The 16,242-nt window shown below is 45.0% G+C and overlaps 1 protein-coding gene and 1 non-coding gene across 4 annotated transcripts in view, besides 1 other annotated feature; both read left to right on the top strand.

The window, feature by feature from the left end:
• Positions 1 to 4,253, top strand: part of Vmp1 (vacuole membrane protein 1) — a 99,979-nt gene extending 95,726 nt beyond the window's left edge. For all 3 annotated transcript variants that reach the window (NM_029478.6, NM_001379040.1, NM_001356531.3), the window contains exons 11-12: positions 1,513 to 1,615; positions 2,660 to 4,253. In NM_029478.6, coding sequence (NP_083754.2) covers positions 1,513 to 1,615; positions 2,660 to 2,803 — 247 coding nt within the window. In that variant the 3' untranslated portion in view covers positions 2,804 to 4,253. The remainder of the gene's footprint in view (positions 1 to 1,512; positions 1,616 to 2,659) is intronic.
• Positions 282 to 1,915: an enhancer, noted in NCBI's record as "VISTA enhancer mm127". NCBI's record gives its function as "enhancer in: heart[3/6]" and the evidence as "EXISTENCE:transgenic organism evidence [ECO:0001131][PMID:17130149]".
• Mir21a (microRNA 21a) lies at positions 3,953 to 4,044 on the top strand. The gene has a single exon (NR_029738.1). It is a non-coding gene; the product is annotated as a microRNA 21a (primary transcript).
• Positions 4,254 to 16,242: the final 11,989 nt, after the last annotated feature.

Genomic DNA, 16,242 nt, shown 5'->3' with positions numbered 1-16,242 from the left:
GCCCTCAAAGCTTGTCTGTTTAGGCTATAATCACCATCCCTCAGTCATCTCTCCTTCCCCTCCCAGTTCTCTTAGCGTTTATTTTCTACATTGAGTCTCTAGGATTGTACTTTCTCCTGTTTGGTTTTGTGGCAAGGTCTCCGTGTAGCTCTGGCTGTCCTAACTGTCCCTACAAAAGACCTCTTAACTCACAGAGACTCACCTGCCTGTCTCATGAGAGCTGGGACTACTTGAGTGTGCTAATATGCCCAGCTGCATTTTGCTTTTCTATTTTATAGTGTGGACACAAAGTAGGGACTCCATTAAACGTTAAAGATATTACTAGGTAAAAGACTGATAGGTAATAATAGTACAAAAGAAAAAGAATGGCTAGCAGTTGGGAAGTTGTTGCTGGCTGGCAAATATAGTAGCAAAAAAGAGTCTTCTCTTATTATTCTGCTTGGGGGGGGGTGAGGAAATCGTTCACTGGTGTCAGTACGCTTTCGGGGTAGCACTGGGCACTGCGCACATGTGCCTGCTATACTTTTTCTGGCCCTAGGAAAAGTACGGGCTTATTTGCCTTGTAGCAAATAAGACAGATGAGAAAATAAAGGGTACAGGAAGTAAGGGTGTTTACTTTTCAAAGTTGCCCCACAGTACCGTTTAACACAACCTGTTAGCTATCAAAAGAAAAGGAGGGGTGGCGGGGGACCGGAGCCTGGTAGCTTCAGTTGCCAGACCGGTTTTACAGCCCTAGCTCTACGAACTCTGGGGACCTTGGTTGGTCCAGAGCCTTATCAGAGATAGCTATCCAGACATCTTGGAACAAGCTGTTTAGTAATGTACAGGAGTTTCTGGGCAAACATCCATCATAAGCCATGAAATGATTCAGGGTCCGCAGTTCCTCTCTGTTCCTTTGTTAATCACTGACTTCTGGCTGGGGGGAGGTGCCTCCCCAATGTGCTAATGCATTCTTTTTGGATAAGGATGACGCAGGGGTTGTCCTAATAAGGACTTAGATTGAGAAAGCACCTCCCACCCACCCCATCCCCCTGAGAAGACGGGACAGTCAGAGAGAGGGAGGGCAGTTTCTTTTTTAACTAGAGATGACACAAGCATAAGTCATTTCCTTATTAATCGGTTTAAACCAGTTCTTACAGGAACTAGTGGTGATAAATGTGGGACTTCTCAGAAGTCATTCATTTTATTCTTTGTGCCACAGCAGTGTGCAGTCTCAGCTGCACTAGCCTCGCCCTCCTGACATAGCAGTGGCTCTGAGCTCTCTCCTACTTTCTCCCAAATGCATTACTGCTGGCGAGACCTCTAAGGAGTTCAGGAGGAATTTTATCACTATCCAAGCTTCACAGGATTGCTGTGACCCTGATTGTTGAATTTTGTCCTTTTTATGAAGTCCTTGCCGCCCTTCTTTTCTTTTTTTTTTTTTTTTTTTAATCTGAAGGGTAAGTAGATTTCCTTTAACATTTCTCTTGCTTTTCTTCCCAAATGTGTCTTTCCTTTGGTACCTGCCTCCAGTGCTGTCCCCGGCATAGGTCCGTCTCTGCAGAAGCCTTTTCAAGAGTACCTGGAGGCGCAGCGGCAGAAGCTTCATCACAGAAGTGAAGCGGGCACACCGCAGGTGAGGATCCCTCCTGCTTCTCCCCCCTCGGCAGGCATCAGCAGGCTCAAACTAGATCCGGAGCTCTCCGGGTTTTAGATGGGGTGGCTGAGGGAGTTTATTGGTCTATGTCTAGTGGCTTTTCAGAAACAAGGATGGGGTAATGGAAGACAGGATTCTGTTGTGTGTGATGCTGTCTTGATCTTACATGAGTTATTACATACATTTCCAGGCTAGGTTAAAAAGTTAACACGTGCACCATCACCAAGCAGTAGGTAAAATGGTTATCCCCTTTCATTTCTGCTGTAGGAAAGCAACTGCTTGCTTGCTTTTCTTTTCTTTCTTTCTTTCTTTTTTCTTTTCTTTTCTTTTCTTTTCTTTTCTTTTCTTCTTTTCCTTTCTTCCTTCCTTCCTCTCTTTCTTTCTTTCTTTCTTTCTTTCTTTCTTTCTTTCTTTCTTTCTTTCTTTCTTTCTTTTTTCTTTTAAATAAAGCAAGGCTTTTACCACAGCTGAACTTTTAACTTGAATAAACTGCCTGGCCGTTTTGCCTTCAGTTCCTGAGGCAGAGGAAAGAACCAGCAGATGTGTAGGCAGCACCCTGAACAGGGAGCCTGGGGGAGAGCAGCCGCTTTCCCTTGGCTTTAGACTTCAAATAGCTCTTTGCCGCTGTGGCCAAAGAGGGCTCACATTTATGTTCTAAAAGCAGCTCTCAGAGTTTAGGTCCTCTTCCCCTTCCAAGCAAGGTCTGCAAGGCTGTAGAGAAAGTATAGACTCTAACCAGACCACTCTGTCACAGTGTAAAAGGACAGCCCACCCTCCCATCCCTCCCTAAGCCATACAGGTTAGCATCAGCTATCCATCCCACAGCTTGAACTGACAACCTAGTGTGGAAAAGCTTGGCCTGAATGTGGATTTCAGCCTACCTAGAGACCGGTTTTTAGTTGTTTGGGTATAATAGGCAAGCCTCAAGTTCTCATTGTTTCCCTTGAAGTGTTGCAAATAATCTCCTTAGTGTTGAACCGAGGAAACCCTTTTTCTTGAATTGTTCTGCTTTCTTTCCTACAGGGAGAAAACTGGTTATCCTGGATGTTTGAGAAGCTGGTGGTTGCAATGGTGTGTTACTTTGTCCTGTCTATTATTAACTCCATGGCACAAAACTATGCCAAACGAATCCAGCAGCGCTTGAACTCAGAGGAGAAAACTAAATAAGCAGAGAGTTTTTATCTGCAGAAGTTAACATGGTGGAGTCCTGCCTTACACTGGGAGGGCTCTAACCAGGAAGGAAGGTCCCCGTTTCCAACCTGTGTTGATTTTTAAAACATTCTTCCTGAAAGCAGTTTAGTCCATATGTTACACTGACATACTTTATTTGTTAAGGTAAGGTGTCTACACCCTCAGTTCAATCCACGTCGTATTCTTTAGGGTGGATGTGATGTTCTGCTGCAAACTTAACAAAAACTGGCCTTCTGATACCTTCACAGGGCCACACAGAACCTTCTGAAGTATGTTAAATATGTCAGGCTTTTTAGGCTTGTCACAAATGATTGTTTTTTTCTAAGTCACCAAATGTATATAAGTTATATATATTGGATAGCAATCTTGCATGTCTATCATGGAACAATTTAATATGCCTTCCTTTCCCACCCTCAAAAAGGCCATTTTATGACGCATTGCACACCCTCTGGGGAAATTGATCTTTAAATTTTGAAACAGTATAAGGAAAATCTGGTTGGTGTCTCACAAATGAGTACGCCATTTTTTATTCTGTATATTTAGAATGAAGTCGTGAAAAACTTTATAAAGACATCTTTGATCATTCCGAAATTGTGTCCGTTTTCTTTAGTGCTATGGTTTTTTGTTTCTTTTTCACTTCTACAAAGCGAGTGGCAGCCTTGCCAATTAGACTTAAACCAGAATTGCCCAGGCTTTTATGTATTGCCTGAGAGAGCTACCTCCAAGGTGTTTTGTTGTTGGGCTGGAGATCTAAGCGGGACTATGAGGTTCACCTAGAGTGGGAATCTCTTACTTTATAAAAACAAGAAGTGGTGATGTATAAATCAGAGGACACTAGCAAGAAAGGCTTTTTCATGTTCATGTTAGTTTTAGCTGTTTGTACTCCGGCTTTAACAGGTGGAAGCTTACTTCTCTGTGTGATTTCTGTGTTTTATTTCAATGTGATTTTCCTTTGACATTTTTTTGATTGACCCTGTTCATTTTGTTTTGCCTGGTAGGAAAATAAACAGCTTTCTTTCCTAGAATTGGCATTAAGCCCCAGCAAACCAGAGATGTTTGCTTTGCTTTAAACCCTGCCTGAGCACCTCGTGCTTGCCCCCTGTCGTGGTCGTGACATCGCATGGCTGTACCACCTTGTCGGATAGCTTATCAGACTGATGTTGACTGTTGAATCTCATGGCAACAGCAGTCGATGGGCTGTCTGACATTTTGGTATCTTTCATCTGACCATCCATATCAAATGTTTTCATTCAAACATTACCCAGCATCATGGTTTGCAGTCAAAAATTGTGGTCCTTATGTCTTGTGAGACTTGGAGCCCTTATACCTTGGTACAACAGCAGCAGTATCAAGAGAAAACTTCCTAGGAAATTGGGGTAGTCGTCACAGTCATAACTAAATAAATAAAAATGAAAAGTCACCTTGCCTCATGGATTTTGGAAAGGTTGTCCTTTGTTGGCTTTTGGTTGGCTGGTTGGTTTATGTTTTTTTCTTTACAGGGACTAACAATTTGTTACCTGGCCATACTTGAAAAGCAATGCCCAAATTAACAATGAAATTTTTATTTGTTTGTTTGTTTGCTTGTTTATTTACTTATTTATTTTGAGATAAGACTTCACTATGGAGACCAGGCTAGTCTTGGACTCATAAGAGATCAACACACCCTCGCCTCCCAAGTGCTAGAATTAACTTCGTATGCACCGTGCTGCCAGGCTTAGACTAGTATAATTCATATGTTAGCTAGCTAGCATCAGAATTCCCACCTTACTTTGCAATTGTTTCATCTCTTTGCCTCACTATTTTATTTTGTGTTTATTTGAAGAAAGAAGATGTTAAGTGTGAATTATATTAAGTCTTTGGGATTTATTTATAAAACTTGCTTCAGGATAGAATATTTAAGGAAAAAAAAAATGGTTTCCTAAGCTAAAAGTCTAGGAGACTAATCAAGCCCTAAACTCTGTTCATTTGTCCTGGATTCCCGCTGAAGCAGTGAGATATCTCTTCTGTCCCATGGTTGCCTGGTTTCATTAACCACTATCATAAATATATAGTTATATGTCTCCAAAGATACTACTACTTAAGTCTAGCTAGTAGGAGCCCAGAAAGTTTGCAAGTGGATGGTTTGATATTCCTGAAACTTGGAGAGAGCTCGGGCCTTCTGACTCCATCTCATAAGTCTTATTTTGTTCCTCTGCACTCCAGCTGCATGCCCCATCTGCAGTTTATTCAATCAGACACTGCCATGGAATGGGTCTGGAATCTTATGTACACATAATCTGGAGTGTGGGGCTCTGAAGAAGGATACTTCCATTTATTTGGATGCTGAACATATAGTTCAGTGGTTCTCAACCTGTGGGTCATGGCCCCTTAGCAGTCCTCTGTCTCCTAAAATACATTATGATTCATAACAGTAGCAAAATTACAGTTATGAAGTAGCAATGAAAATAACCTCGTGGTTGGGGGATCACCGCAACATGGGGAACCGTATTCAAGGGTCACAGCGTTAGGAAGGTTGAGGACCACTGGCCTTGTCCCATCCTCCTGACAAGCTAGAAAAAAAGAAGACTGCAAATGGTGTATTTTTCGCCTGCTAAGTGTAGAAGCACCTCCTGTGGTGAGCATTCCTTAACCTCCTCCTGACTCCAGCATGCTCTGCTGTCTGTAGCATAAAGACAGTATGAGATTCCTGTCACCCACCAAACACAAAACCTGCGTTAAGCTTAATAAGTTGCTGTGGTAAATGTTCCTATAACTCCAGTTTTGTTTCATTATTTTGCTTGTCTGTATGTTTTGAGACAGGGTCTGTCTGTGTAGCCCTAGTTGTCTTGGGACTCCCCGTGTAGACCAGCTTAGCCTCTGACTCAGAGTTCTGCCTGCCTCTGCCTCCAAAGTGCCTGAACTAATCACACCTAGCCTTAACTTCAGGTTTTTAGACTGATATGTTTTTTAGTTGCGTGTATCTGTGTGGGGGTATGTGCACATGTATTACAGTGTCAGAACACGGCATTGCATGGGAGCTGGAATTACAGGTGGGGCGTGTTAGGAGCTAAACCCAGGGCTTCCACATGAGCAGGGTTTGCTCCCACCTGCTTGCCATCTCTCCACTCCTGTCTTCAGTTTTTAAATCATCAAAGATGATCTTAGACACATGCAGAAACGTCATAATGTAGCAAGTGCACCAGAAACTTATCGCAGGTTCTCCACTTCAAACCTAGGCTTTTAGCGCTGCCGCTAGCAGGAGCTGCCGCCGGGCTGCACCGGTCTTCACGTGCTCCTTTGAAGCCTTCAGCATCTTAGATAGGTTTTTGTAGTAAGGAAAAAGACTATTTGGCCAAACCTTTTAAATTTTATTTTGAGGGGTATTGTGTTGTGTAACTATGTGTGTCTTCTTCCCAGTGCTGAGGCTACATTCCAGCTTGACAAGTTTTGTTTCGGGTTTTTTGTTGTTGTTTGTTTGTTTGTTTGTTTGTTTAATAACTACGTTTTATTTTTGTGGATGAGCGTACACATGCCGTAGTGAGTTCCTGAAGGTCCAAGAACAGCTTCTGCCTGTCAGTTTCCTTTTCCTTCCACATGAGGCTCAAGAGTCAAACTCCGAGCTTCAGTCCTGCCACAGAACCCTTCCACCAGGCCAGAAAGCAGTTATAAAGTCCAAATCAGGCTCTCGTGGTGAAAAGCCTTTGAGCCCAGCACTTGAGAGGCAGAGGCCAGCCTGGTCTACAGAGTGAACTCCAGGGCATCTGTCTTGAAAAAAAGCTCAAATTCAGAAAAAGACTCTGACTGGCCCCTTGATCTCAGCCCCGGGGAATCTGAGGCAGCACAAACAGTATTGAAACTGAAACCTTATCTCAAGAAAGGGGGAGGGCCGAGAGGAAAAGAGCGTACTATATAAGACCGAGAAAAACTAGATACGGCCAGCATGATGGCTTACTGGATGAAGGAGCTCGCTGCCAAGCCCGACCGTCTGATCGTCTGAGCTCAATCCCTGGGATTGTGCATGGTGGGAGGACAGAGTCCACAACTACAGATTGCCCTTGGTCCTTCTCATACACCGTGCACATACACTTGTTAAATAAATGTTTTAAAAAAGAAAAAGAAAGTTTGAGCAGGGAAACAACAGCTTTCAGAACTGAATCCAGGTCATTTAGTATAGGTAACTATGTCACCCTGGATGTTCTGAAACTGTAGACCAGGCCTCAAACTCAGAAATCCACCTTTCTCTGCCTCCCGAGTGCTGGGATAAAAGTCATGCGCCACTATACCTGGCCCGACCTTTTTTAATAGGCACCAAAAAAGCTGATGCATTTTCTTCATAAATAACTTGGTTGTGTGTGCATGTGGTAGTGAATAGTGTAGCACAGGAGGAGATTGTCCTGCCTAGGCCATAGGGTGTTCAGATTATAGACAGGTAACACAGCCTCCGGCTTGACTTGCTACCGAAGAATTAATAAGATTGCTACTAAGGTAATTTAGGAGTACTTTTTAAACACAACATCCTATCTCTAAGAGACCACATAGCATACCTTACATAGGATTATCCGTGGTTGACAGGGGTGTGGGTTCCAGTCCCTTCCCTACAGGGTCAAGAGTTCACCTGAAGTAATATGTTTGCCTTAGAGGTGAGGCCACGCAGTGCAGCAAATAACCTACCTAGTGCATTTGCATTTTTAGCCTGTTCCGGGAAGGGAAGAGATCTTACAAAGCCTGTGATTCGCAGCTGCTTACTCAAGCCTTGAGAATTGCACAGGGCAGGGATAGGCAGGTGCCAACTGTTCTTGTTCTTTGACCCCACTGGACCTGCCCAGATCTGTGTGGGCATAAATGGGAACTCAAAAAGGAGGTTGTTTTGGATGGCTGCTGCTCCCCATCAGAATTCACTTCAGATCTGAATTTATGCAAATTCTCCCAACCTGTGAGAGTGAGTCTGTTGCAAGTGGCTGGCTGGGTCTGGGAACAGACAGAAATGCAACTTTTGAGGGTTTGTCATCCAGATCCACCAGCCAGTGACGCTGGAAACACGGCTGTCCCTCTCAGCATAGCCTTTTTACATGTAAAGGGTTTCTTCCAATCTGTGGCCGGCGGCCGTTGCTGACTTAGTCAAGCCTGCTTAGGACTTTGGATCATTAGGGCGCACTTGAGTCCTGGTCTGAATTGCTTGGGGAAGGAAGAGTTTTACAGTTGGAGCTTTACATGGAAATTCCCATCTCTCATTTGGAGCCAGGTGTCCAACCTATTTGTTAACCATTTCCAAACGATTCAAAGGACAGACAGGAAGTGCTTGGACACACTCCAGCCCATTTCTACTAATTGGCCTTTATTTGCGTTGGAAACCACATCCCAGAATTCAGAAAGGACTCCAGCCTCCTGAGACCCCTGAGCCACCTATGCCAACTGACAGGGTCTTTAGGGAGTTCCTGGCCTCCACTGTCGGTCTTCACCCCAAATTCTTGCTAATTCTGGGAAGCCTCTTGCCACTCTCTGCTCCCCTCGTTGGGAAATAAGCACTTTTTCTTGGAGTCTCTTTGGACTGACCCAGCTGGACAGCATTGCCTAATTGTATTCTAGGCTGTCTAAAATCAAAAAGAAAAAATGTTTTGGGGTAGCGAGCTTTTGTGAAAAGTGATGGTCCTTTGGCTGGAGCTTGGCACTCCCAGTTGCCTCCCTCCCTCTTCTCACCGTGTGCTCCATACCACTGTGCATTACTCCTCGCTCCCAAGCCTGGCTCACTGGCCATGGCCGAAGGGAATGGTGTCCTCAGCCCAGCCACCTTCCAAGAAGGCCTCGAATAAAGCGAGGAAGCCGCTCTCTGCAGCCCCTCCCCCACCCGGCTGGAGATGGGGTCCTGGGCCTCCCGAGGGTGCTCCTGGGTCACTTGTTGGAAGACTGCTAAGCCCCACATGGCGCAAAGCCTACACCGTTTGGCCATGCTCTCAATGCTCCAAGCACCTCTACTCTGCCCATTGCACCGTCCCCTTCCCACAGAGACCTCTCTGATACGCCCTGAACCAGGAAGCACAGTGGGTTTCTGTAACTTTGATCAGGATTGCTTGCTTTGTACCAGACACTGTCTTCAGCGTCACGTCAAGCTTATCGTTTAGTCCTCACTGCAACCTCAGGAGAGCACTGAGACTGGGTGGTTCCGCTGTTTGTGCATAGCGGGGGCACAAACAAGGAAGTGGACATCGAGGCCTTGGTGTCTCAGCTCTTACGAACTCTGGTGTGGAAATCAGTGCAAAAGTTCAAGTTGCATCTTGTGATCAACTGAGTTGGTGGGGAACGGAAGAAAGCAGAAAACCAAGCCCCGCCTAAGAAGCCAGGCAGCTTTTCAGCCCTCCTGTGTCACAGGGTTCAAAGAGCTGGTCCGTTCCCCACCCCGATCCCCAGCTTTCCTGCCTGGCCAGCTTCCCAGGGTGCTCTTGTGAGTAACAACGATGATTACTAAACAATTCATATTTGTATAGGCCTTTTTTTTTCCTTTTCAATTTTGGGACAAGGTCTCACTTTGTAGCCCCAGCTGGCCTGAGATTGGCCGAGATCTCTCTGGGGTAAAAGGCATGCACCTTCCTTCATTTTCGGAGTGGTTTGCCATCTTGAGTTACCTGTTTTAATCTTCCTGACAACCAAGTGAAATCATCAGTGCCTGGAACGGCATCAGCACACTTTAAAAAAAAAAAAAAAAAAAAAAGGCAGATTATGGTGTCAGTCCTCCATGATCTCAGCACTTTGAAAGCAGAGGCAGAGCAATTTCAAATTTGAGGTCATTCTGAGCTGTGTAGTGAGACCTTGTCAAAAAACAAAAAAAAAACAAAAACAAAAAAAAAAAACTTTCTTTTAAGGTAAAGGAATCAGTTTCTGATTAAGAAGTAAAGGATGTTGTCCTAGACTGGCATTAGAGCTGAAGGCAGCTATGAGTCAAGAGAAGGCGTGCTGGTCAGAGGGGACTTGGCAAGAGGTTAGAAGCTAGGTGTGGTGGCTTAGCCCGTAATCCCAGCCCTTGGGAGGAGAAGGACCAGCTGTTGAAGGCCAACCTAGGCTGGATGAGACCCTGCCCTGAGAGAGAGAGAGAGAGAGAGAGAGAGAGAGAGAGAATATCACTCGCTGGATCAGTCTACTCAAGTCCTCTACTCCTTGCTGTAGTCTGTTTTGTTTTCTTGAGGAGGCTGCAGATTGGATCTCCAGTCCCACCAACACAAAGCAAAGTACTTAATTTACAACTCATTTGCCCTTTTCTGTGTTCAATCTGTTTTAGCCACTAGAATATTATCTCTGTAAGGGCCCACTGTGTGCACAGCCTACAGCACGTGCTGAGTGAGTACTGTGGCAGTCTAGTTAGGGGCTACTTGACAAATAGAGGCTGGGGTATGGGCCAAGGCCAGAGTAAAAGAGGCAAGAGAAACGAGGACGGGTTAGGGTGATGGCTCGGTGTGTAAAGTGCTTGCCACACAAGCTTGAGACCCTGAGTGGATTCCCCAGCATCCACATCTGTACCCTATCCCTAGGGAGCAGAAGCCACAGGGTCCCCAGAGCTCTCTGGCCTAATTAGTGAGTTCTAGGAGAGACCTTAAAAAATTAAAGTTGTCAATGACAGAACATCTGACACCCACATGCACGCACCACTCAAAGATAGTAAGGGGAGACAGAAGATGGCTACCCTCTAAGAAAGATTTATAAAAGGCGTAGGTGTGGGGAGGTGCCCACTCAGGTTTCTCGATCCTAGAAATGTTATCCCCACACTGCTCAGCTGACACACACACTGGACCTTGCAGGATCCCACACAAAGGCCCTCCAGGCTTTTCCGGAAGTACCAGCAGCCTTCACTTGTCTGATCACTTGCTGAAATGTGACTAGTGCTTTGAGTCACAGGAAACTCTAAAACTTCCTCTCTCCTGTTGTGTCCTGCTGGCTGAGCCAGTGGCTCCTCCCAGTGAGGTTGCAGGGTGGTGATCCCTGCATAGATGGTCTTTCTATATAAGGAGAAAAGCTGGGTACTGGGTGTTGCTATGTTCCGCTGGATGTAGCCAGGAGCCCAGATGTGTATTCAAGACAGAGTGAGGGCTTTTCCCAGCCACCTCTGCCAAACCCAAAGGCTCCTCTGCACCTTCTGGAGTTTATGGTGAAGACAGCTTTCCACTTGACTGCTTTGATGCTGAGGTTGTTTACATGTTATTTAGTAGAAGAGTTGTTGCTTACTGAAGCTGACTGAATAGATATTCAGAATAAATGACATGTAACCACAGTGATACCACCTTGCAGGAGCATCAGAGTTCAGCAAGAGAGGCTTAACTTGTGTGGACTCCTGGGGTGGAGAATGGGGAAAGCAAATTCCACTTGTAAGTTCCTGCCTTGTTTTCAAAGACCACAAGGGTTCTCATGGGATCTGGCATAATGAGATGCCCAATCTGTAAAGATATAAGCAGGCATTTCAGCGAGAGGGATGCTGTGTGGTCTCTTAAGCATGTAGCAATCAATTCAATTCTCAGATGCTCTCTCTGCCTTTGCTTCCTTCAAAGATAAAGGAAGCAAAGATGGAGAAACAGCTCTGCTGCTAAGAGCACCTGTTGTTCTTCCAAAGGATCCATTGCCCTCAGACTTCTGTGGGCGCTGGGCATTTTCATGGTACCCATACACACACACATACAAGCAAAACACTTGTACAAAGAATCCATAGAGAAGATGTAGCTTAAGTGGCAGAGAGCTTGCCTAGCATGCATGAAGCCCTGGGTCTATGGCCATGCACTGCATACCAATTTTTTGCAAACCAATAATCCCAACATAGAGGAGATGATGACAGACTTAAGGCCACACCTCAGGAGGAGATGGCTTAATAGTCTCAGTAGTTAACACTTGCTGTTATTCCCAAGGACCCAAGTTTGGGGTGACAGCATCCCAGTTCCAGGGGATCCCATATATTCTTCTGGTCTCCACAGGGGCCTATGCACCTATCAGGTGCCTCTACACCCATCACCTAGGTAAAAATAAGTTCAAGGTCATCCTAGCAAGTCAGAGGTGACCCTGGGATGCATGAGACCTTGTGTGTGTGTTGGGGGCAGGGAGGGGGTTTCCTAGTCCCTGCAGAAGGAAGTAAAAAAGTTCCTAACTAACTCTTTCTACCCTTTGTTACAGTGGCTGACTCACTAGACCTCAGTCTCCATTCTTCAGACTCTTTCCATGTGGGGGTTAACATCCTTTAATAAATTCTTTTCCTTGGCCACACCAGTGTGTGTCTGAAGTCTCAGTTACTTGAGAGGCTGAGACAGAAAGAGGCCTGTCTTGAGCTAGGAGTTCAAGGCCAGACTGAACAATAGAGCAGGAAAAAAGATGTCAGGCCTGGTGGTGGTACACACCTTTCATTCCTGTACAAGACGCAGAAGGAGTTTGAAGCCAGCCTGATTTACATAGCAAGTTCCAGAGCTACACAGTAAGACTTTGTCTCAAGAACAAACAAGGGGGTGGGGAGATGTTAGGGATATAGCTCAATTGTTAAATGTTTGCCTAGCAAGCCGGAAGCCCTGGTTTCCCTAACAGCACATAAACTAGACGCAACAAACACGGTGATCCAAGAGAACTCAGTTGGTAAAGTGCTTTATGCTTGTCCTCACCTGTGTCATTGCACCATGCGTGTGCCTGACGCCAAGGAGGCCAGAAGACGGCATTAGTCTTCTGCGACTACAGAAGACTAAGCCGCTGTGTGGGTGCTGGGACTTCAACTCCAGACCACTGGAAGAGCAGCCTGTGCTCTTAACTGTTGTGCCATCTCTCCAGCTCAAAACTCTGCCTTCAAAAAAAACAAAAACAAAAAACAAAAGCTGGGCATAAAGGTGCACTTTTGTCTCCAAACAAAAGTCCTAGGGAAGGGAGGAGGGTTCAGTGGGAAAAGGCATTTACTGTACAAGCCTGAAGCTCTGGGCTCAATCCCCGGGACCTACATGGTGGAAGGAAAGAACCAACCAACTTCCACACACAAATAGCCACATAAGTAAACAAGTATAATTTTTAAAAAATTAGATTGTGTCTAGTAGCTAGTATTGACCTCTAGCCGTCACATGTACACACTTGCGTGGGGGGTGAGGGGAGGCTGAGAAGCAAACCCAGGACCCGGCACATGCTAAGTGAGTTTCACCTGGAACTTATCCTCAGTTCCTGAGTGCCCCTTAGTATATTTTTCTAGAGTTTGAGGCCTTGGGGGGTTTCTGTTTGTATGTGTGTGTAAGAGAGTAAGAGGTGTTATAATAGTAATGGGCTCATGAACCCAGGGCTCAGTGCTCTGATAGAGCTGGGAGTGTTGCTCGATGGCGAATGCTTGTTTCCTATGCATGACATTCTAGGCTCCAGAAACATCATTACATTTTGTTTGAATTTTTTTTTTAATTTTTAAAAATACATATGGGTGTTTTGCCAACATGCTGTCTGAGCCCACAGAGGCCAGAGTCTTAGACGCCCTGGGACTAGAGTTACAGATGGCAGTGCACTGCTATGTAAATGCTTAAGAATGGAAAGTGGACACCCTTTGGAAGGGCCAGTGCTCTCAACTGCTGACCTATCTCTCCAGCCCTCCAGTTTTTAGATTGTATTACTAACTCAGGTCAAAGGACAATTTACAGAGCTCATTTCTTTCCTTCTACCCTGAAGGTTGAGAGGACTGAACTCGGATGGTGAGGCTTGGCAGCAGTGACCTTACCTGCTGAAATACATCACTGGTCTGTTTGGTTTTGAGATATGATCTCGTGTCCCAGCCTGGCCTGGAATTCTCTATGTAGCCAAGATGACCCTGAACTTCTGACTCTCCTGCCTTGCCCTCCAGAGTGCTAGGAGTGCAGATATATACTACTGTGCTCACTTTATGCAGTGCTGGCTGTTGATCCTAGGGTTTCAAGCATGCTAGGCACGTGCTCCACTATTTTAGCCACATTTCCAGCCATAGAGTTTTGTTTTTTTTTTTTTGTTGTTGTTTATTTAACATAGGGCTTCATGTAGCCCAGGCTGGACCTGAACTTGCTATTTAGCTGAGGCTGGTCTTGAACTTCTCTGATCCTCCTGCCTTCGCTTCCCAAGTGCTGGATCACTGACATGCACCACCAACCAAAAGTGATTTCTAATTCTCCTTGTGAGGCTGGAGAGAACTCAGCAGTTGGGGCACTTGCTGCACAATCCCGAGGACCAGGTTTCACTGTGTCCCAGTCATCTGAGAGCTGTACATGCCTTCGGATGCTAGAGACCTAAGTCCATCTTGTTTAGTAAGTGTGGAGTGTCTTGTGGGCCAGGCACAGGCTTGGCAGCACAGAGTGTACCAAGCGATGAACCTCTTCCTGGCAGGGGCCGGCTTACAATCATTTCTGTAATACCCTCTCAGCACACTGTCTTTCCTCACAGGTGTGCGGTGGGCGTTAGTTGAGTACAGCTCACATCCTGCTCTTTCACACAGATCTCAGAAGTCCAGCTGAAGTAATGGCCTCTTTCTTCCAAAGAGGAAATTCCATATATTGTCCCATATATTGTCTTATGTCATGGTTTTTTGGTTTTTTTGTTTTTGTTTTGAGACAGGGTTTTTCTGTGGGTTGACTATCCTGGAGCTTTTCTGTAGATGTGGCTGGCTTGCCTCTGCCTCCCAGGTGCTGTGGTGAGAGTTGGGGCCCAGCCCGTGTTTCTTTCTATCTTGTCCCCATACCTTCTCACCTAGTAACAAAGGTTTGTTCACACGTAACAGTTCCCAGGACTTTGCTTTAGATCAACTGTTTCCCACATCTCTCATTTAAAATCCAATTCAAAAGCATATGTCTAATTTTAAATTTTTAAGAAGCAGACAAAGTTAATATTACCAGCCTACTATCTATACAATTATAATTATTTACTATATTAATATATCAGCCTGGCAGTGGTGGTGCACACCTTTAATTTCAGCACTTGGGAGGCAGAAGCAGGTGGATCTCTGAATTTAAGGCCAGCCTGGTCTACAGAGTGAGTTCCAGGACAGCTAGAACTACATTGTATTCATGTAGTCTTTTTGCCTTGTAGCACTGGGGATCAAGTCCTGGGCCTTACAGACACTAGCCAAGCGCTTGACCACTGAGCTATAATATCATTACCATATTGTCTTGGAGGTCTGATGTATACTCTACATTCATAGCACTAAGCGCGTGTGGGCGATGGTCATGTTTTTGGATGACATGGGTACAGAATCTTTCATTTTTTTTTGTACCCCTTCAATACTTAAAATCAAGTAGAACAAGAAGCCATAGAAACATCGGTTACAATGACTTCATTGACAGGGGAGAAACTATGACAAAGCAGCATACATGCCAAGCAGATACATCATTTGAATCTTTAAAATATTTTAAAGTAATTTCTTAGTTTCTGTTTTATTTTAAGATTTATTTATGTATGAGTGCTCTATCTGCATGTATACCTGCATACCAGAAGAGGACATCAGATCTCATTACAGATGGTTGTGAGCCACCGTGTGGTTGCTGAGAATTAAATTCAGGACCTCTGGAGGAGCAGCCTGTGCTCTAACCACTGAGCCATTGCTCCAGCTCTCCCGCCCCCTCTGTTTTGTTTTAGACAGGATCTTGACTAAAGCCCAGGTGTCCTCTTACTTCTCCATGTTCCTGTTCCCACTCTCCTGAGGCTCTTTCTTTTAAAACTATTCTTATAACCTAGTTATAGAATTTGCCATTAGGCTAAAGCCAGTAATTAAAAAACCAGGCAGCCAGGCAGTGGTGGCGCATGCCTGCAATCCCAGCACTTGGGAGGCAGAGGCAGGTGGATTTCTGAGTTCAAGGCCAGCCTGGTCTACAGAGTGAGTTCCAGGACTGCACAGAGAAACCCTGTCTCGAAAAACCAAAAACAAAAAAAAAAAAAAACAAACAAAAAAACACCAGGCACGGTGGCATACACTTTTGATCCCAGCACTTGGGAAGCAGAGACAGGAGGAGGTTGGTGATTTTGAGGCCAGCTAGGGCTACTTAGTAAGGCCCTGTCTGAAAAACAAACAAAACAACAAACAAATTACTTTTGAAATGCTGTAAGTTGTATGTTTGGCGGTGGTGGCAGCAGCAGTGGGGAGGAGGGTGGGGGCCATCACCTTTCTCTTTTTTTGTTTCCGTAGCTTGAATTCCCAATTCCCTGTTTTCTTCCACGTTGAACTAACAGTTTCTCAGAAACTAGAAACATCTGTATAGTTTATCTTAGCTCCTTGTGCAATCACCACTGCTTGCGGACTAGGAGTCCTCTGTTTCTAAAGCTAAGCCCACATCTTCCAAGACATGTCAGGGTTCAGGAGCAGGAAATTATTAAATAAAAATTTAAAATTTTTTTTCATTCACATTCCTAAACACCACTGCCCCCCAAGAAAAATTTATTTTTGATTGATGAGGGACAAGGCAGTGTCTTTTAAGTGTCTTAAAAATTGACAAGTC

This window comes from Mus musculus, chromosome 11 (genome assembly GCF_000001635.26).
Source record: "Mus musculus strain C57BL/6J chromosome 11, GRCm38.p6 C57BL/6J".
NCBI classification, from domain to species: Eukaryota; Metazoa; Chordata; class Mammalia; order Rodentia; family Muridae; genus Mus; species Mus musculus.
Note: the sequence above shows the minus strand (reverse complement) of the source record. Positions and strands in the feature narration are given on the sequence as shown.